General features: G+C 41.6%; 1 protein-coding gene across 1 annotated transcript in view; it reads right to left on the bottom strand.

Moving 5' to 3' along the window:
* farsb (phenylalanyl-tRNA synthetase subunit beta) overlaps positions 1-21,307 on the bottom strand; it is a 34,243-nt gene that overhangs the window by 2,978 nt on the left and 9,958 nt on the right. The window contains exons 2-16 of the mRNA XM_085379450.1: positions 17,031-17,086; positions 16,713-16,867; positions 16,149-16,221; positions 15,911-16,026; positions 11,332-11,482; positions 11,139-11,247; positions 10,872-10,942; positions 10,723-10,784; positions 10,309-10,360; positions 10,146-10,207; positions 8,625-8,832; positions 8,428-8,508; positions 8,203-8,295; positions 7,577-7,694; positions 7,159-7,311 (exon numbers count right to left, since the gene is read on the bottom strand). Of these exons, the coding sequence (XP_085235576.1) occupies positions 7,159-7,311; positions 7,577-7,694; positions 8,203-8,295; positions 8,428-8,508; positions 8,625-8,832; positions 10,146-10,207; positions 10,309-10,360; positions 10,723-10,784; positions 10,872-10,942; positions 11,139-11,247; positions 11,332-11,482; positions 15,911-16,026; positions 16,149-16,221; positions 16,713-16,867; positions 17,031-17,086 (1,560 nt within the window). The remainder of the gene's footprint in view (positions 1-7,158; positions 7,312-7,576; positions 7,695-8,202; positions 8,296-8,427; positions 8,509-8,624; positions 8,833-10,145; positions 10,208-10,308; positions 10,361-10,722; positions 10,785-10,871; positions 10,943-11,138; positions 11,248-11,331; positions 11,483-15,910; positions 16,027-16,148; positions 16,222-16,712; positions 16,868-17,030; positions 17,087-21,307) is intronic.

Below are 21,307 nucleotides of genomic sequence, written 5' to 3'. Positions count from 1 at the left end.
TCTGAAACAACCACCACTGGAGGCCATTTGACCATAATTGGCTTAGTCTCCCTCAGACATGATGCGGAAAGTGTTTCAGCATCTGGACTCACCAAAAAAAAAAAAAAAAAAAAAAAAAAAAGGTCACTTTGCTCCAGATGGGAAGAAAAATTCGCCATCGACACAAATATGAAAACACTTTTGTTTGTGTGAGAGGCGTTTGCTCACTTTGTTAAAAAAAAATAAAAAAAAAACACTGACTGAAAGACGGACTTGTCAGGAGATAACAAGATACAGGGGTTGCTATGACTACAGCCCCACACACTCTCACACAGACACGGCATTCTCCCATCGTGCATCGCTTCTTCCCACGCTGCCTTGCTAATGGGTTCCAGAGCCCACCGCTTAGATCTTCCATCACTGCTGTGGACGAAGGCTTACGACAGAAATGCATGAGCTTTCAAACACGTGTTGGGCTGCTAGAGCAGAAAACGTCGAGCAGTTATTTCAGTGCCTGTTAAATTAGTGGAATGTGCTTGCGTCAGTTCACACGTCATCGACACGACACCTCAGACACTTCACACCTCCTCTATTCACCCTGCTCACTCCCCCCCACCCCCAACAACAGCATCCAATACACACTCAACACAAGGCTCCAGCCTGTCTCTCTCAACCACCCAGGTTAGGAGGGAACTGAGGAGGATTAATGGCAAGAAGGCAGCGGGCCCAGATGGCATCAGCTCGAGGGTCGTCAGGTCCTGCGCGGACCAACTGTGTGGGGTGATGGAGCACCTCTTCAACCTGAGCCTGAGGTTGGGAAGAGTCCCACAGCTCTGGAAAACCTCCTGTGTTGTACCAGTGCCAAAGACTTCACGCCCCAAGGACCTCAACAGCTACAGGCCGGTGGCTCTGACATCCCACCTGATGAAGACCCTGGAGCGGTTGGTCCTGGCTCAGCTTCGGCGCCTAACAAGCTCATCACTGGACCCACTTCAGTTTGCCTACCAGCCTGGCATTGGCGCGGATGATGCCGTCATTCACCTCCTACATCGTTCCCTCGCTCACCTGGAGACCGCTGGAAGCACTGTGAGAATCATGTTCTTTGATTTCTCCAGTGCCTTCAACACTATTCTTCCCTCGGTTCTGAAGGACAAGCTGGAGAACTCTGGAGTGGACCATCACCTCACTACCTGGATTTTGGACTACCTCACCGACCGACCACAGTATGTGAGGACTCAGGGCTGTGTGTCGGACAGGGTCGTCTGCAGTACGGGGGCCCCACAGGGAACGGTTCTGGCTCCGTTCCTCTTCACCATCTACACTGCAGACTTCTCCCACAATTCCACCCAGTGCTTCCTGCAGAAGTTCTCTGATGACTCTGCAATAGTCGGCCTCATCACTGATGGGGACGACAAGGAGTACAGAGGACTGACTCAAGACTTTGTGGACTGGTGCCAGCTGAACTACCTCCAGATCAACGCCAGTAAAACCAAGGAGCTGGTGGTAGACTTCCGCAGGCACAAGCATTCTCCACTGCAACCACTGAACATCCAGGGTATGGACATTGAGGCTGTGGACAGCTACAGGTACCTTGGTGTTCATCTGAACAACAGACTGGACTGGACTCATAACTCAGACGCCCTCTACAGGAAAGGGCAGAGCAGGTTGTACCTGCTGCGGAGACTCAGGTCGTTTGGGGTGGAGGGCCCACTCCTGAAGACCTTCTATGACTCTGTGGTGGCTTCTGCTATCTTTTATGGTGTGGTCTGCTGGGGCGGCAGCATCTCTGCTGGGGACAGGAAGAGACTGAACAGGGTGATCCGAAGGGCCAGCTCTGTTCTAGGATGCCCTCTGGACCCAGTGGAGGTGGTGAGTGACAGGAGAATGGTGGCTAAGCTGTCATCCCTGTTGGACAATGTCTCCCACCCCATGCAGCAGACTGTGACAGCACTGAGCAGCTCCTTCAGTGGGAGACTGCGGCACCCACGGTGTGGGACGGAGAGATTTCGCAGGTCTTTCCTCCCCACTGCTGTCAGACTCCACAACAAAGACTTTAACTGAACAAACACACACATCCACACATGTGCAATAACACTAAGTGCAATAATCTTTTCTGGCATCGTTGTATTTTTACTCAGTTGTATATAGCATTCGTATTCTATTTTTATCTTATTGTATATTTTTATTCTATTTTATTCTACTGTATATAGTATATTATTTTATTCTATTCTGTACAGCTGTGTACTGTATTTATTCTTATTGTATTCTAATTTTTGCGTCATAACTTTTGCACTGTCCACTTCCTGCTGTGACAAAACAAATTTCCCACGTGTGGGACTAATAAAGGTTATCTTATCTTATCTTATCTTATCTTCTTGCACCGTGAACAGGATGCCATGGCAACTACATAAATAGCTCGGGTACATCTTAAATAACCAATCAGTCAATGAAAACCCCACACTTGAGCCCCGCCACTTTCCGCCCCCTCTCCTCCAACTTGCAGTGGAGCTTTCAGCGGAAGCTGCGGTTAGATCGGCGCATCATCAACAAGTCCAACTGGACAATTTATCACCATTATTTTATTTAGAGAGAAGTTCTTAATCAATTTAATGAGCAGCAAACTGCAATGAATGCCTCACTGTGTGAGCAGGTGCACATCTGAAATTAGTACCAATATAACTTTCATCAAATGAATTTCAGTAATCACTTTTATGTTCTTTGAGGCTTTTCCCTGCTTTTAATTCCACATTTTAGGAGAACTTGTGAATGAGTTAAAAATCCACCGAATCTTATTCCAGGTCTTGCTTTTATAGCTTCAGCCGTCATTTCTGCTAATTATGATAAACAGTGTGTATTCCTGAGATATGATATAGTTCTACCCTTAAAATGAATTCAATCTAGGTAAGAGATTGCTTAGTTACAGCTGGGGATGGTCTACAGTTTTGTTATCACCATTAAAACTAATGTCAATAGCAGATGATTAATGTGTTTTGCTCATGCCAATGACAAATCTCTACAGCACAGAGGGAAAAATATTAGGCTGTGTATGTATAGACAGAAGAGCCTGGTTTGTAAAATGTTGCACATTTACAACAGCTTACTTGGTTATTTTTAGTACTGCTCACCGTTTTCGCCCAAGTAATTTTGTATAATGTATTGCTTCATATAAAGCAGACCTGATCACTTGTTTCTGTGTTGGAACACCGAGTTACGTCACCTAAATCTCAGGACCTTTGTAAGAGGTGTCATTACCACATATAAACAGGAACAATAACCAAAGGACAGATTGAAAATAAGTCCTTTAGTGTCATTAAACTGAGCCTTCATCCTGTGAAGCACACACACACAGACTGATCGCTCTAGGTGAAAAAGCGAACAAACATAGAAGACATGATACTAACAAATGGGCCGAGACCTCGCATTGGACACAGTTGTTAAGTGAAACGTGGGCATCTGTCATTTAAGTGTTTTCTGCTCTGCCTCTGTTCCCCTGACTCGTCATTTCATCGCCTTTCTGCACTGAGTGGTGGAAACACGACTGACATGTATTCCTGGGGAGCGATGCTGAGGGAGCAGCAGAGCTGCTGATGGACACATCCTGAGGACATGTGTCTGCATCAGGTGGGCTATGAGACTGGGTCACGACCTTGTAATGGGTTTAAGGACATGCTGACATGTGTGGGGCTAATGGTGCATAGAGACTAGAGGAAAAAACAAATGGAGAAGGTAGAGTGAGTGGGAGTGTGTGTTCCAGTATGTTGTGCATGAGAGCAAACTGTGAGGATGTCAATTTCAGCTCCTGTTTGAAGTATGTGTGTTACTTTATGCCTGTCAGATGGCCAGTCTAAGCACCCGTGGGTGGGTGCTGTATGTGCCAGTCTGTCTCGTTGCTCGGCACTGCAGTGGGTGACGTGACTCCTGTGCTCCTCTCCACACTGCAGCCTATGCACGCTCTCATACCTAGCTTCTTTCGTCTGCCCCCCACCCCCAAGTTTTTATCTGTACCCTGTAGTTTCCCCCCCCATTGTTCCTCTCCCATGTCTGCCTTCAATCCTCCCCACTCCTCTCTCTGCACTCATCTCTCATCCACCGATACTTGAGCCCATTGATTTGCAGTCTGAATGGGCCAGTACAGGCAGATATCCTACAGCGTGACCTTGCAAAGCCCAAAGGAGAGGTGGGGCGGAAGTGGTGGGTGGAGAGGTAAATAGGTAGGAAAATATGGGTCTGGGGGTGGGGGAAATGGAAAGAGGCGAGGAATCTAAAACTGAAATGAATGGATGAGAATCCCTCTGGGAAACTTGGGGCAGCTCAGATGCATACAGATTGGCCTGCAGTCGAACATTTCTGATTAACAATCTCATAGGAACAGAGCAACTGCATCAGAAACTGAGTCACACCTGCCATTCAAACTTAGCTTTACAGTAAATTTGACAAAGCTGGTCACGTGTCACCACATGTTAATATCAGCGGACTGTGAAGAAGAAAATGCATTCACACTGTACAGTTTACTGCTTTCAAGCTCTCTGTGATTAAAAGAACCTTTCAGAATAAAAGGTCAGCAGAATTCTCAACAGGCTTCAAGTGCTGATGCAATATGACTAATTTCATTCACAGTGACTTAAGAAAGAATCCCTATGAAAATGTGCTCAGATGCATTTCATCATTAGAGTGAAGTGAAGTGGTGTTCTGGGTCCATGACCCCGAAAAACCAACGCTGATGTGACACCTTTTATTTTTATTGAGCAAAGAGATGACAGGAACAGTTCAATGCCATATGTATATGAATGTAAGAGAAAGAGGGTTAGACTGATTTATTAGGGTGATGGGATGTGATTGCTGGACTTGCAGGTAGACCAAGGAATGTAATATAACACGTGTTAAAAATAAGGGTGTCACAAAAACTGTCATTTAAGTGATGACACGTTATGAGTTCCCACTAAAATGGTATCTGGTATTTTCCAGGTGTTAGAGACACTGGATGACACCAACATGTCAAATGTTGGCATCAAGTGTAGATGCATTGGCAGCACTGCAGCTTAAACATCCTGGTGGATTTGAGCCAGGTCTGGATGGTGTGCATTAGAATGATTTACATGCAGTCAACTTCAAAAGTGATATCCTTAACAAAGAATCGTTGTTGTTTTAATGTTTTAGTCACTATACCATTAATTATGAGGCACAGATTAAAAAGTGAAGCTGTGGTGTGTTAGATCCATCTCTGCACACACAAGGAGAGAGATACTGAATCCTTGCCTGATGATTTCATTAGATTTTTTCACATTTGATGCAACACACCTCCACCTCTGGGTGACTGCACAGGAGGCCAGGTGGAAGGCCACCTGTCTGCAAACAATTGCAAACAGTTACTCTCAGACAGTTTGGCAAAGGTTTACAGAGGAGCACCACCCATCTGCAGTGTTTCTATAATACAGACAATAGGGGACTCGACTCAACTGGTTCCACTCCTGTATAAAAGCAAGGCTGTCGATCATGATGTCATTTTGCCGTTACATTGTTGTCCTGTAACAACTACCTCATCATTGTGGATGGTTACGTTTACATATCTTAAACACATATTACACATGTAGAGTTAAACACACAAGGTAAAAGTAGGCTAATGAGATGCATTAGCCAACTTAACAGTTGTAGTTTCGCACAAAAACAGCAGGCCACTGGGCTTGTAAGACTTTGGATCTGGAGAAAACTAATTGTGAGGGTGACTTAATTCAGCAATTGACCCTTAATATTACCACATTGTTAAAATTTTACTGTTATCATTGGCTAAATGTGCTGTAGTGCTGCTCTTCACAATGTTAGCCAAGTCCTTCTCACTAAATAGTCTACTATCAATAACAGAGCTGAAATAACATAGGATTTCTAAACATAAAAATATCTGATGATTATCGGTCACTGTTCATATTTTCAGCTGTAGCAGAATGTTTAAGTGAGGAAGCTCTAAAATCCTTCCCACACATCTTTCAGATTTTTGGATGCAACTCACTCTGCAGCTTTCTAAAACAAACAATAAAACATAAGTCATAACCTCTTCTTACAGGAATTGGTGAGCAATCTGGAGGTGAGGAAGGAAGCGGGGGTTGACCTTCACTCCAGTTCTTTATGTCCCAAAATAAATACATTTTAAAAAAAGAAAAAGAAAATAGAAGCCGGTCAGTCTATTCCAGAAGAGACTGAAAATATAAGCTACTGTAGCAACTGTCCACGTTCAGTCCTACCCAGACCAGAGGGGAAACCCGGTCATGCTCTCCATTAACTTTTTATTGAGCGAAGGTGGCTACTTGACAATTCTGTGTGCTAGCAAAAGAGAAAAAAAAAGTGTGTGGTCAGTTTTACACACACAAAGACCTGTTCTTCCTGCTCAGGCACTACAGCATGAAGAATGGGGAAAATAAAGGATCCTAACCCTGTCTGACGACATGTGTGGCAACCATGTTGTCAATGATAACTCAAAGATCTAAATGTTAGTTTTGGGCCACGACTTCCAAGTAATCAGATGGTGTGCTCAAAAATGCAACATCATACAACATAAGATAAAAACAGAGAGACCCTACAATGTGCTGAAGTTACAGCATAACTTCTGATTTATTACTCCGTGGTTATCCGTCTATGATTGCAACTCCTGACGTGTTTTTTGATTTAAACAGCCCAAGCAACTACCGATTATTCACAATCCATAACTCTAACTTCAAAAAAAAAAGAGCCATCAATCCATTTTCATATCCATGCCAATCACTACATCACCCCTATACCTTGTGTATACATACACAAGCTCCTGTATATCCTTCCTGTGGAGTTACCCTCACCACTGATGATGCAAGCCAGTGTGGAGTTGAACCAGAACTGTGTAGCTCACTGCGATGATAAATGTTCCCTCACAATAAAGCATGTACATGCTGCTCTCATAGCAAACACAACAATGCAGTTGCTGCTAGTCAAAGACTGGATTTACATAATGTCAACAAAACCTGCCTTTTATCATCACGAGGTGGATTAATTCATTCAACAGCTTGTACAGAAACAAAAGATCACGTGGTTTGAAATCTGTGGCTGGGATTTCTCTGCCTTCTACAAATCCAGTCTTTAGTTATTTACCAACAAAGCTAGGCAGTACATACGTTCCTATAGGCCCACACCCCCCTTCATCTCCACGCTTCTTACCATCTGCAGTCTGGATGTGGTAGCCTTCTCCTCGGGCTGGCTTCACCTCCAACAGCTGCATGGTTCGGTCCAGTAGGCCGTGGATGACCTCAAAACCCGGACTCTTGTTGTAGTAAACAGCACAGAAACGTCGGCTGTTTCTCGCCCCAACATCTGGGTGGAAGGATGAGAGACATAAGTAACAGTTTCTACAATAAAGCTAATACACACAATTCAGTATGCCACATTTTAGTTTTTTTTTAATCCTGTATATTTATTAAAACATTCATTGACCCTTCTTTAATTAAATCTATCAACTTCAACTACGATTCGACTTGATCTAATTTGTAATGTTTAAGAAAGTTTTCATCTTTCCAAAACTGTACAACTCTACATGTAATAAATTTGTCTCCATCACTTCAGATTTGTTGACGCCTACCTTTGGTCTCATCCTTTAGCACCACGTCTGATATCTCAAACAGTTTAAGGGGAAGTGGCATCTTCCTGTTGGCTGCTATGGTTTTCAACAGACCTGGCAGCAAGGTGGTGCGCGCCACCTGGTGGGGAAAAAAAAAAAACGGGTCAAGCTGGAAACAGGCCTGCAGTTCCTTATGGAGGAAGAGGGCGCCCTCTTATGGAACAATCACAGTACAACATTGTGCTTCTGATTAGTTCTCAACTTCTCAAAATCATCCCAGCATTAAAAGTCTTTACCTTCTTCATTTTAAACTTAAGGAGATACATTTTAAAATGCACCTATAAACATTATTTGGAGTTGAAACATTTTTACAGATCATTACACAGACAGTGAAATGAACACCTGCAGATTACATGCTGAACATTTACGAATTTCACTGCAGCCTGTTGTTTGCCATTTACTGTACAGTGTAAATATCCAATCACATAATAATCTAAAAAGACCAATTAATGCTAAAAAAAAAAATAAAAATAAAAAAATCTACTCTTTAAGTTACTTTGAGGATAAAAATGTGACTCTCTCTTGTCTTTTTTAAAGGCCCAAAACACTTCATTTCATTTCTGTCTCTTTGTTTGACTGTATATTACCTGGAACTCAGCAGTCTTGGGGTTGGAGATATGAACTGCCCTCATCTCCGAGATCTTCTTCCCAAGCTTTTCTGCAATATCTTCTTGAGAACACTAAAGAAAGAGAAGATGAAAAAATTTGAGGATTTTTTTTAAAGAGAGACAAAAAAAAAAAAAAAAAAAAACACCCTGAACAAACAAAAAAAAACCCAAACCAAGACAAAAGTTATATGATTTTTTTTTTACCAGGGCAAAGTTGAGGGCCTCTGTAAATCCAGCGGCTGCCAGGTCTTGCCTCAGCAGCTCTGTCAGTTTATTAAGTGGGAACTGTGAACAAATACATAAGAATGCACATGCTTGATTAGACACACTTGATTGTTTAATTAACTCAGCATTTTCTTACAGTAATGCACCATGTATAGAAAACAAGCAAAGGCAGCTACCTGGTTGGCTACAGTGTAGGTGCGTGGGGTGGTGCGGGTAATGTTGTTGAAACCGTAGGCAATGGCGGCGTCCTCCATGATATCGCAGGCGTGGATGATGTCCGAGCGAGTGGGTGGGATCTCGACCTCAATCTCATCACCGGCGCCGGTAGCCTGGGAGAGCAGGCACATCCTGGTCAGCAGGTGAGCAATTTTCTCTGTCGATTCACTGTCAGGAGAGGGGGAAAAAAAAAAAGTGAGCCTTTTCATGTTACTGAACGTCCGCTGACACAAAGCATGAAATGCTTTAGTACCAAGACTCAAATGCAGAGTGTGAGTATCATTTTAAGAACATATACTAATAAACTGATCTGAAACTTTTCAATGGAAAGTAAAAACGTGGCTACAGACAGTTCCCACTGGTCCCAACATGGATTTATAGTCTGACAGAGTGGAACAAATCTGTTCATCAATAGTTAAACATATGTTTGAAATTTGGTACGATGTGATAAATCACTGATAAGATCTTTGAACTCAGCCCCACAAGGGTTAACCAACTTATCATACCAGGAAAGGGAGATGCTACATTTGAGCTTCGGTCATGAAAATTTTCCAAATCGGTCTCCTTCAAACACTGATCTTAGCATCTTCTGAGGCATTAAACTACTTTAAAATTCAAATCAAACTTATCCTGAGTAAAAAAAAAAACAAAACACACTGAACATACAGCTCAGACTAACACACTGTACTTGGTTAATGTGAACATATGTAAATCTGCCAAGTTAAACCATTGTAATAAATGTACACCAGACATATTTACTAAATGGACAGGGGCTACAGGAACACCGCCTCACTGTATTAAACATTTTAGTGATCAGAGTGACATGTCTGACAATTTTTAATTTTTATTAAATCTATTAAACCTAAAAATTACAGTATTTAAACTTGGGAAAGTTGCTCAAAGATGAGTTACCTAAAACTGACCAATCAGCAGCTATTGTTCAGTTTTAGGTAACTGCTCTCCATATATCAGTTAAAAATATACAGTGCTGTGAAAAAGTGTTTGCATCAACACATCTGGCAGTAATCAGGCCTCGGTGTGACTACTGAAATTGAACTAAACTTTTGTGATTCAACAAGGTAGGTTTGGGAAGCTTTTTTCTCTTACTTAAGGAAATCATCACTTTAAAAACTGTTTCACATTTTCTCAGATTATCGTTGTTTAATATCAAGATTTATCTGACAATATGAAACATGCAAGTGTGAAAAGAAATCAGAAAGAATTTTAAAGAGGGGTTTCTTTCTGTTTATCTGTACCGGCCTATATTGGCCGTAAAGGTCGAGAACTGAATGTAAATTCAGATTATCATTGTTTTACGTAAATTTTTGTTAATCTGAAACATGTAAACGTGATATTTATTTTGAAGCTTTATTATTAGTTTTAAAAAAGGCTTTTTTCCCCTTTTTTTAAAAAGCATTTTATCCATGCGTTTCATATGCATCTCAAACTCTGATAATTACACTTATACATAAATGACTTACTTGATGCCAACTTTCTGGTTAATGAATTTACCAGACAGCTTCTCCTTCCTGTAAGCCAGCTCCTAAAGTGTAAACCAAAAATCAAGAGACAAGAATTAAGAGCCATTCCAAGAAATTAGTGTCACATGTGTCACATTTCGGATAACTGTGGGTGATACAGTACTGGGTATATGCAGGTCTTGCCATCTGGGTACACCACTTCAGCCTCCTCTACCCTGAGGGAGAAAGAAGAAAACATCACACTAATTGTAATATTCAATGAAGTCAAAGCCGGGCTGAATTTAACAACACAGACAGACAAGAAGTCGGTGAAATAAAGTACAGCTTGTAGACGGGCTTTTAAAATGATATCCAGTAAACTGTGACAGCTGTTGGCAAACAGCTGCTGTCACATCACACAGCAGAGCATGGTAAAAAGTGAAAATATGACTCACTGCTAATGTAAACCTCTACAACACTATACTACACAGTCAACAACATGTCCACTTCCATCCTGAACCAGCATAAGTGACCTGACATCCCATTTACTGTCTGCCTGCAAACAGCAAAGCCAGCATTTCAGGAAGACGTGACATACGTGAAAGGCTGAGCACAATACTCGCTGAACATGGTCACCATCATGTCCAACACAGTCTTCGCCTGTAGGAAACGTGATCAAGTTAAAGTCAGTTTCTCATGACAGTGGTGATAAGTGACAGATTTATTGTTTTCTTCTCTCAACTGTACCTTGGTCTGGTCTGTCGCTGTGCACTCAATGAAGACATTTTTAGTCTTCAGGGAGATTTTTGAATGGTCCCCTGAAACAAACGGCACTTCATTTTACTGGAAACATTTTAAGAAGCGTTACTACTTTCCGATTTTAATCTTCTCTAACTATAGACCCTGAGCATTTCTGAACTAAATATATTAATTGTATACTGTGTAATCTAATCTAACACAAATTTTCCAATAAAAAAAAAGAAAATGAAAGCAGAGCGAGGTCACAGCGCTCACCGTTGATAATAGGAGGCATAGACAGAACAACGCCGTTGCTGTCGTAGATGATGGGGTACAAAGGTTTGTCTTCAATAATGTGAAGATAATGCCTCAAGTGGCTATCGGTCTGTAGGAATCAGCAGAACATCAGTGAGTTAGCCAAAACTACAAACTGCCTGTGTGACCCACAATGAGTCATTCACCTGCTCACCTTATAGAGGCTCATGAGCTGGGTGGCCGTGTACTCTTTGGTCTGATTGAGGGGCTTGAAGGAGATGTCTCCTGGACGTTTGGCTGTGTACGTGAAAGGACCAGAGATGGTGTCCAGGTCATGGGTCCCAATCGCCACCAGGCTCCTCTTTCTGCACAAACATACCAATCCGATATTACGTATCGGTCCGATACAAACCTAAATTACTGGATCGGATATTGGAGAGAAATTAAAAATGTAATCCATTAATCTATTAAATATCATAAAAGCATCTCACAAAACTTGCGACATGGTGTAACCCAGCTCATGACCTTAGCATGTCGGAGAAGTATGCGTCATATGATCGAGTGGCTGTGTTGTGCAAGAGCCGTCGGCTGTCTGGTGGAGCATTTGGAGCCTCGCTATGTGCTTCCAAACCGGCATTTCATCTCTGAGAAAGCTATCCCAGAGAAGTAAAGCAAGTGTGTAAGTTCATCTCTGAATGTTTGTAAAGCATTCTCACGTTAAGCTTAACAACCGATATATAGAGCGACTGCCTCTTCTTCCCTCTCCTGTTGCTACTTGAAATCACGAAACTGATCAATGATCGGCTGACTGGCCCTTCTGTCTCTCTTGTTGGTTTATCGCCCACTTTGGGCCAGAAAGTGGAAACGAGCGGATAAACAACAGCAGCACATTTAAGCTTGATAAGCTGTTGTTAGAATTTATTTAATATTACTTTCTGCATCAGGATCCTTTTTTACATAGCTGAGTGCAGGTAACTGTGCAGGGGCGGGTCTAGCAAAAAATTTGTTAGGGGGGCCAGGTAAGGCATTAACAGAGACAGGGGGGCACAAAGAAATACTTTTCTTTCTTATTCTCATTTAAAATGTCTAGTTTTTAATAAATCATTATCTGAATCTTACAACCAAAGTTTTCATCTGATGTAAACTGCAAGTCCATTATTGTATATAGTAACTATTAAGTCTAATAGTTAGTAGGTTATAGTACTTTTCCTTTAGGAAGGTACCATCTATGCAGTCTGCAATTCTGTTGAAGAAAGATGTTGAATCTATTTAATTATTGTAGAAAAAGAATTGATTTCTGTGCATTTTTTATTTTATTTTTTTACATGTGCATTAAATTAAAGTCGATTACGTCGATTAAGCATCATGAGTCAGAGGGTGGGCGGTGGTTCCCTATGTTTTTTTGCTGGGAGTTGGCAACCCTATTAGTTAGGGGAAATATTAAACAACCTAAGTACTCTCTAAAATAGGGAGGAATAGTGAGGATGGAGTAGGTTTAAGTTTATTAGATTGATCAGTGTTGCTGAACTATGAAATATTTTGTGTGCAGTGTATTTTTTGCATACAGGTATAACAGAATAGCTTTAATGTTTTGCTTTTAATACTTGAGTATGAACTTCTACAAAATGCAGCAAAATATTTTAAAAAAAAAACAGTTTTATTGATGATAAAATACACAATCGGATTCATATTGGTATCGGCAGATATCCAAATTTATGATATTGGTATCAGATATAAAAAAGTGATATTGTGCCATCTCTAGTATTAAACAACAACAAATGGCCCCGAGACAACAATTTCCTTTGTTTCAATAACTACTAGACAGTAGAGTTCCACAGCCCAGGACAAGATAGGATATTAAAAAACTAGTATTAAATTGATACCTGAGCTGAATTGGTATTTATGTAACATTTATTAATACTACCAATGTTTTCAAATGTTCTGATTGTGAAAGGACTTTGCTCTCATTTGCAATCAAAAGCTGATGTGATGTGAAGTGTAACACATGGTTAGGAATAAATGTTAAAAAGAAAAAAAAAAGAAAAAAAAAACCCTAGGCATCAAAGGAGCCTCTATTTTCATCTCCAACAAAAAGGCTGAAAATCAGTTGGGTGGATGCCCATGTGGCGTGTTCGAGACAACCAGGCCTGGATGAGTTAGATCAGTGTTTCCCTACCACTGTGCCACTGTGATAATCTTCCACGGCACATAGGTGTGCCATGAGAAATGATCAGGTGTGCCGTGGAAGATTATCTGGTTCAACCTGATTAGTATTCCAAGCGATCAGTGAGTAACAGGCAGAACAATTACATTCTCTTCCACTAGAGGGCAGTATAACTACTCTGCTCTAATTAAATGGGTTGAAGAAAGTACATAATAGTCATGCTGTGAGTGAGACAACGCAGCACGTAATAGCAATAGATAAATATTTGAAAAGAAAAAGTAGTCAATCTAACCTGGGTCCTGGAGAAAATCCCGACCCAGATGAAGGCCCTAGCATGAAGTAGTGGTTAGAAGGGGTCAAGTGTTTCCTGGACTTCAGGAAGACCAGGAAACACTTGACCCCTGTTTCAATCCAGGGGGTCAGTGTTGACATTGTGGAGGACTATAAATACCTTGGAGTTCACATTGACAATAAACTGGACTGGGCTACAAACACCACAGCACTTTACAGAAAGGGCCAGAGTCGTCTCTATTTTTTGAGGACACCGAGGTCCTTCAACATCTGCCAGAAAATGCTCAGGATTTTCTATGAGTCTGTTGTGGCCAGTGCGATCCTCTGTGCTGTTGCATGCTGGGGGAGCAGGCTGAGGGTCGTAGATGCCAACAGACTCGATAAACTGATTCGTAAGGCCAGTAATGTTGTGAGGATGGATCTGGACTCCCTCAAGGTGGTGTCGGAGAGGCGGATGTTGTCCAAGATAAAGACAATGTTCGAGAACACCTCCCACCCACTCCATGACATGCTGGTCAGTCACAGGAGCACGTTCAGTGAAAGACTGAGATTACCGAAAAGCACCACTGAACAACACAGGAAATCATTCCTGCCTGTGGCCATCTCCCTGTACAACTCACCCACTTAACACACAGTTTACTGCAACAGCTACACCCTTCTTGCACATGTTCTTCCTTTTTCAGCTATTTATTAATAAGTGACTTTTATGTGTGTGTATATATATATATATATTGTGCTATTCTTAGTTAGTGTATTGTCTGTCCTTGTTAATGTTTGTTTATAATAAAGCACTGTAATGAAAAATAATTTCCCCTAGGCATCAATAAAGTATTCTGATTCAGAAGAAAGCAAAAATGATATATTGGGGACAAACTGAGCCAATTCCAGTATACCTGGTGCGCGGAGAAAAGTTATCAATATGCTTTTTGTGACATTTCTGTTTCGTTGTGTGCCGTGTGATTTTTCTAATGTGATATATGTGCCGTGACTCGGTAAACGCTCAGTTAGATTCTGTTTGTGTGTGTGTCTGCGTATTTAAGCATGCTTGCAAATAACTGTGTGTGTCTCTAAGCCTTCATAGGAGCATGTGGTGGCTGCAATGAAGAAAACAGAGCATATCAGTATTCTACGAAATGTTTTCTGTTATGATGGTATAGATGTTAATAATGTGAATAATTAACTCAGCCACAGGTCAGTGGCTCAGTTTTACTGTTTTTCCTGAAATGCAAAAAAACCCAAACCCTAGTTTATTTTTAAAGGTTAATACAATTTTATTATTACAATATGGTATTCATATTTTAGATTAATCTACATCTGCAAAATAAAATGTCACAAAAGCCTTTAAATAAATGTAGTCTTGTACCCTGTAGGCTCACTCCTGCTTGCTGCAGGTGTCACTGTGACAGCCCTCAGTGAGCTGCTTGATTAAAACATGGTATCAGACAAGGTTAACAGCTCTGCATATTTTATTTGAACTTCTGTAGCTTTCTGCCAAAACAAATTGCAACGAAATGGGAGCAGCTACAAAATTAGCTTTACTTCATGTTGGAGATTGGTAATCAGGTGGTTTGATGAATGATTCCTGCCAACTTTTTCACAGTAAAGGGGTTTAATAGTGGTTACTGTAATAAATCTATTTGAGCTCACCATCTCATTAACAGCACCGCCTTTTCGCTCTTTCCTGTATGTGTACAGAAAAGCTCCACGTTAAATTATGACAGCAAATTTGTCACTGTTGTTGTTGTGTTATCGGTCTTTTTCTTGAAAAGTGGGGGCTCCCTGGGCTTAATGTTGTCACACTTTTTATTGACAAGCTTGCTCCTAGATGTTTTTGCTCAAGGTGCCGTTTCACTGGCAAATGTATGTGGACCACTTGCCATGAAGGCTACAGAACGCCACAGCACTGTTTTGTAAATAAAGCATCAAAGTAAAAAAAAAAATAGCATCCAGCATCTAGTATCAATAAAAAGTAAACAATTAAGTTCTTACGAAATTCATCCTTAGGCATGTGCAAAATCAATCTTAGGCAACGTAGGCCCTGATGATTTTTGGCTCTGCAGTGAGTTTCATGAGAGTAAAACTATCATCACAAAACATAAGTGTTGTTCTGCAAGATTTATTACTGGGTCTAATCAAAAACATTCTTAGTACTTTTAAATAAGTATATTATGTCTTTAGTTACCTAACTAGGTGACTTAGGACAGTAACAAGTGTCAGAGGTAATGGCAGCATCGTGTTGGTCTTTTCATTGTAAGTAGCTGCAGCTAGCCATTTAGACTCAAATTTTTAAAGGAAACACATTCATGTTATATATAGTAGGTGGTTGGTGTGCTCTCACCTGCAAATGTTCTGATGTAGTTTCTCCTGCAGCTCAATGAAACTGTCATAGCGCTCCTGTGTGAAAGTGATGTTCCTCAAGACTGCTGCCACAGCGTGGGGTCGCACTGCTTCCGTCTGAGGGGAGTGAAGCGCCGCAAACATAGGGTCAACAGGCAAATCGCACTGATACCTGTTCTAGGTTACAAACTATTTTTTTTCTTGTTAAACATTTTATAATTGTGAACATCTCCACACACCTCCTTAGTGATGATCAGCTTCTGAGGCTCCCCACTGAGTGGGCTAACACATTTGTATCGGGGCACCTCCAACCTAAAACAAAAACACAATCTCTGCGGTTAGAGGGAAGAACAGTTTTAACTCTCAGTGATGCCGCAGTGTTCGTTTGACTTTGGGACCTGAAGCGGACAGAGTTTTGGACCTAGATTACTCTGCGAGGCTCCTGACTACGGTAGCTGTAATGCTCCAACAATCCATCTGACAATCCATCAAGCACTTCGTAGCTTACACAAGTCGTACTAAAACATTTTTTTACAGATTTATGAGCGCCATGTACCACATAAAATTGGTTCAAGGTTAGAAAGCACAACCAGAATTCATACATAAGGCGCACTGGATTATAAGGCGCACTGTTGATTTTTGAGAAAATTAAAGGATTATAAGTGCGCCTTATGGTACAGAAAATACGGTACACAAAACAAAAAAACAAAGTGCTGGTCAATCACGGCAACAAAACTTGATATATAAATAAATCTCTTGTCATTTATTTCAGGTTAAGCCTGTTAAAAATTGCAGAAACGCACTTATTCTTGAAGACCTGCAGTCCACGAACCAGTCCTTCCAGACATAGCAGATCATAGCGGTTAGCTGGTACATCGATCTTATACAGGATCACATCAGATGCTCCTGAGGCCTTAGTGTCACCCTGCTCTCTGCTGATTATCTCTTTCTCAGAGGTCTGTAAAGCAGATGGGGAAGAGGAACTTCAGCATGCCAGAATTCAGACACAAATGTAGACAAATCAAAGAACTGTACTTACATCTCTGCAATAACAGAGCATTACTGCATTACTTTATTAACCACAAATAGCGAGCTGTTCGTATTTGATGTCATGTACTTACAATTTCATCCAGCTCCAGCCCAAACTCAAAGCAAAGCTCGTCAAACTCCTCATCAGCTAAAACAAAAGGCAGACAGACATTAGAAGATATTTACTGGCACATGTCACAGCAGCCTGCTCACATTTAACCCTCTGGGCTCTATGCTGGCCATTTGTGTACACTTCAATTTCTTCAATTTTTCACTATTTTTTTAATTTTCCAACTTCAGCTCCTTAATTATATCAATAATATACACTACACATGCAGTTATTCCTGTTGGCTCTATGGTGGCCACTTTTGGCCAACTGAAACCCATTTTTTAATTCCTTGTTACTGACTAAATCAAGTAATTTAGGTAAAATTCCAATAACGTAGATAATGTTAAAACTTAATCATCCTCTCAGCCTCCTCTGATGACCTGTTTGCTGCTGCCTGCCGCTGAAAGGCAGCGGGGAGAGGGGATACTTGAGCAGTGCATTTATCGCGGCATATAATGTTTTTTCTGGATACACTGTGCTTTTTCAGCATTTCAATTTGAAATGTATTAGCACCAGTCACAAATGCAGTATTGCCGGCCATGGTCTTTCCACACTCACGACAGTAAATGCAGTGCATCATGTTGTCAGCTTTACAGTATCTTAGCCACGGAAACTGGTCAAGCCACTCTCTTTGAAATACTTTGTATACACTTTCCCCCTTTTACTTTCAGTGGGCTCTGGCTCGGAGTCGATCGTATGAGGCTCATTATCTGATTCTGTCTCCGGACCAATGTTAGACATAACCTGAGAGGTTGATGGCTCCGTGTCAGAGCACTAGCTATGAATTTCAGATGGCTCAGGCCTTAACGAAAAAGTAATCAAACGTTCTTTATATCTTTTCTCATTATCCACAGCTACGTCCACTTCTGTCAGGCCTAGGCTACTCACTAGAGGTGGGTATTGTCACTGATTAAACACAGCGAAGATTTTCCTGGCCTGGCTTTTTATAGCAGATAACTGCCTTAAAAATATTCTGCAGTAGATCAAAAACTGAAGAAAACCATGAATCAACATATGAACATTACCCGATGCTGCTGAAGTGAAGCACAGCAAAGTTAGAGGTTTTATTTGAGACACAGCCAAGCATTTTTCAATTTGGCATAATTTTAAAAAGTTTTAATTTCTTCGGTATTAAACAGCAGAAATTATGCTTTCTTGTCGGAGGTCATTTTTGGAAACAAAAAACAGCGGCCGACAGCACTGTACATGACTTGTGCGTAATAAGCGAATAATAAACAAATAAAGCGAATAATGCAGAAAACAGATTTGAGATACTGGTCATGAAGTACACTGAGGGTAGAGCACCGCGGTAAAGTGAGCCGTCATTTGTGAGCCGCGGTCAAGCCAGCCGCCTCCTATCCGCCGCATAAATTTCCTTGCGCTTTTACACCAGTCTTTACGGTAGCGCCTTTTCGCTTTATGTGCCGATTGAAAGCCTATACCCGCGCACACGTGCGCGAACAGTCGCACGCGCATGCGCGAGCACAAATTACAATGAAACAGCCCGATACAGTCAATACAATTATGGAAATGTCAGAAATTCATTAAAAATCATCATGAGTAGTTGAGGTCCAACTTTCAACACATCCCTCCTCTGGGACACCTACTGTACCTGTGTGCCAGGTTTCAGCCAGATTTACTGTAGAATTCCTCAGAAATTAAAGTGTACTTGTATTCAATGCAATACAGCCAATACACTACAATTATGTCAATTTTCAAAAATTCATTAAAAATCATCCTGAGTAGTTGATGTCCAACTTTCAACACATCCCCCCTCTGGGACACCTACTGTACCTGTGTGCCAAGTTTCATCCAGATTTACTGTAGAATTCCTCAGAAATTAAAGGGTACTTGTATCCAATGCAGTCGGCCAATACAGTAGAATTATGTCAATTTTCAAAAATTCATTAAAAATCATCCTGAGTAGTTGATGTCCAATTTTCAACACATCCCCCCTCTGGGACACCTACTGTACCTGTGTGCCAAGTTTCAGCCAGATTTACTGTAATATTCTTCAGAAATTGCAGGGAACTTATGTTCAGTGCAAGAAAGGCTGAAAGACTACCACCACTGAACAAGACACACAAGCTGAAACGTCAAGACTGGGCCAAGAAATATCTCAAGACTGTTTTTTCTAAGGTTTTATGGACTGATGAAATGAGAGTGAGTCTTGATGGGCCAGATGGATGGGCCCGTGGCTGGATTGGTAAAGGGCAGAGAGCTCCAGTCCGACTCAGATGCCAGCAAGGTGGAGGTGGAGTACTGGTTTGGGCTGGTATCATCAAAGATGAGCTTGTGGGGCCTTTTTGGGTTGAGGATGGAGTCAAGCTCAACTCCCAGTCCTACTGCCAGTTTCTGGAAGACACCTTCTTCAAGCAGTGGTACAGGAAGAGGTCTGCATCCTTCAAGAAAAACATGATTTTCATGCAGGACAATGCTCCATCACACGCGTCCAAGTACTCCACAGCGTGGCTGGCAAGAAAGGGTATAAAAGAAGAAAAACTAATGACATGGCCTCCTTGTTCACCTGATCTGAACCCTATTGAGAACCTGTGGTCCATCATCCAATGTGAGATTTACAAGGAGGGAAAACAGTACACCTCTCTGAACAGTGTCTGGGAGGCTGTGGTTGCTGCTGCACGCAATGTTGATGGTGAACAGATCAAAACACCGACAGAATCCATGGATGGCAGGCTTTTGAGTGTCCTTGCAAAGAAAGGTGGCTATATTGGTCGCTGATTTGTTTTTGTTTTGTTTTTGAATGTCAGAAATGTATATTTGTGAATGTGGAGATGTTATATTGGTTTCACTGGTAAAAATAAATAATTGAAATGGGTATATATTTGTTTTTTGTTAAGTTGCCTAATAATTATGCACAGTAATAGTCACCTGCACACACAGATATCCCCCTAAAATAGCTAAAACTAAAAACAAACTAAAAACTACTTCCAAAAACATTCAGCTTTGATATTAATGAGTTTTTTGGGTTCATTGAGAACATGGTTGTTGTTCAATAATAAAATTATTCCTCAAAAATACAACTTGCCTAATAATTCTGCACTCCCTGTAGGTCTGTACAGGTCTGCTCGAGCTGACCTGAAAAGGGGTCCCACCTGTCCAGCAACAACACATGGCATGGAATAATAGACATCATAAACCACAGAGGAAGAACTGTGAAAACAGAAAACCTGAGTGTGCAGCTAGCAGAGGAAATAAACAGCTTCTTCGCCCGCTTTGAAACACCACAACAGCAGCATTCATCTGCCTCAGCCCTGCTCCCATCCTCATCCTCACCTGGTTCCTGCACCGCTCCATTCACTGTAACGGAGCACGATGTCAGATGTGTGTTCCTAGCAGTGAACCCCAGGAAGGCGGCCGGTCCAGACGGAATACGTGGTAAAGTGCTAAGACCATGTGCCCACCAGCTCACCCTCATCTCCACCAGAATCTTCAACCTCTCACTGGATGAAGAAGCCATCCCATCCTGTCTAAAATCAGCCACAATCATCCCAGTACCAAAGAAGTCTCCCATCACCAGCCTGAACTATTATTGCCCTGTGGCCCTCACACCGGTAATCATGAAATGCTTTGAGAGACTAGTCCTTCAGCACACCAAGGATTACCTCCCCCCAGAATTCGACCCCCACCAGTTTGCATACCGTGCAAACAGATTCACAGAAGATGCCATCACCCTCCACTCGGTGCTGAGTCACCTAGAACAGCGGCAGAGCTACGCCAGAATGCTCTTTGTGTACTACAGCTCACCCTTCCACCACTCGCCCATTGAGAGCCTACTAACTTACTGCATCACAGTATGGTACAGCAGCTGCACTAAGGCGGATAGAGCCACCCTCCCAGCATGTTTGCAATGAGTAGGAGATGCTCTGTATCTCACTGTACAACTGTATAGTGACAAAGGTATTGGGTTCTTTTCTAAAAATTGCTATAAACAGAGGAACCCAAACTGATGAAAAGTGGCGAATATTTTTTTTCAAATGACTATTTTTAGTGGATTTTTGATATAGAAGCAGAATGACAGAATGTTAAAAGAAGTTACTTTTAGTCATTCTATGCTGGGCATTGCGTTCTCTGGCTGTTCAAAGCCATGGAACTTTAGACTTTCCAAGCAAATAATGATGGCCATACTGATGTTCTTTTCAGTACATTTTACTTTATGTTCATTTTCTCTGCTGAAGGTATTGTTCAGGCCTGTCAAGATGGCGCCAGTGTGTGTGGCTCGCCGTCTGGCTCTTCCTCTGT

Source organism: Rhamphochromis longiceps, linkage group LG14 (assembly GCF_057381845.1).
Source record: "Rhamphochromis longiceps isolate RC_006_pf linkage group LG14, R_longiceps_female_GT1.1, whole genome shotgun sequence".
In the NCBI taxonomy this organism is placed as follows: Eukaryota; Metazoa; Chordata; class Actinopteri; order Cichliformes; family Cichlidae; genus Rhamphochromis; species Rhamphochromis longiceps.
This window is presented reverse-complemented; position numbering and strand designations above follow the sequence as displayed.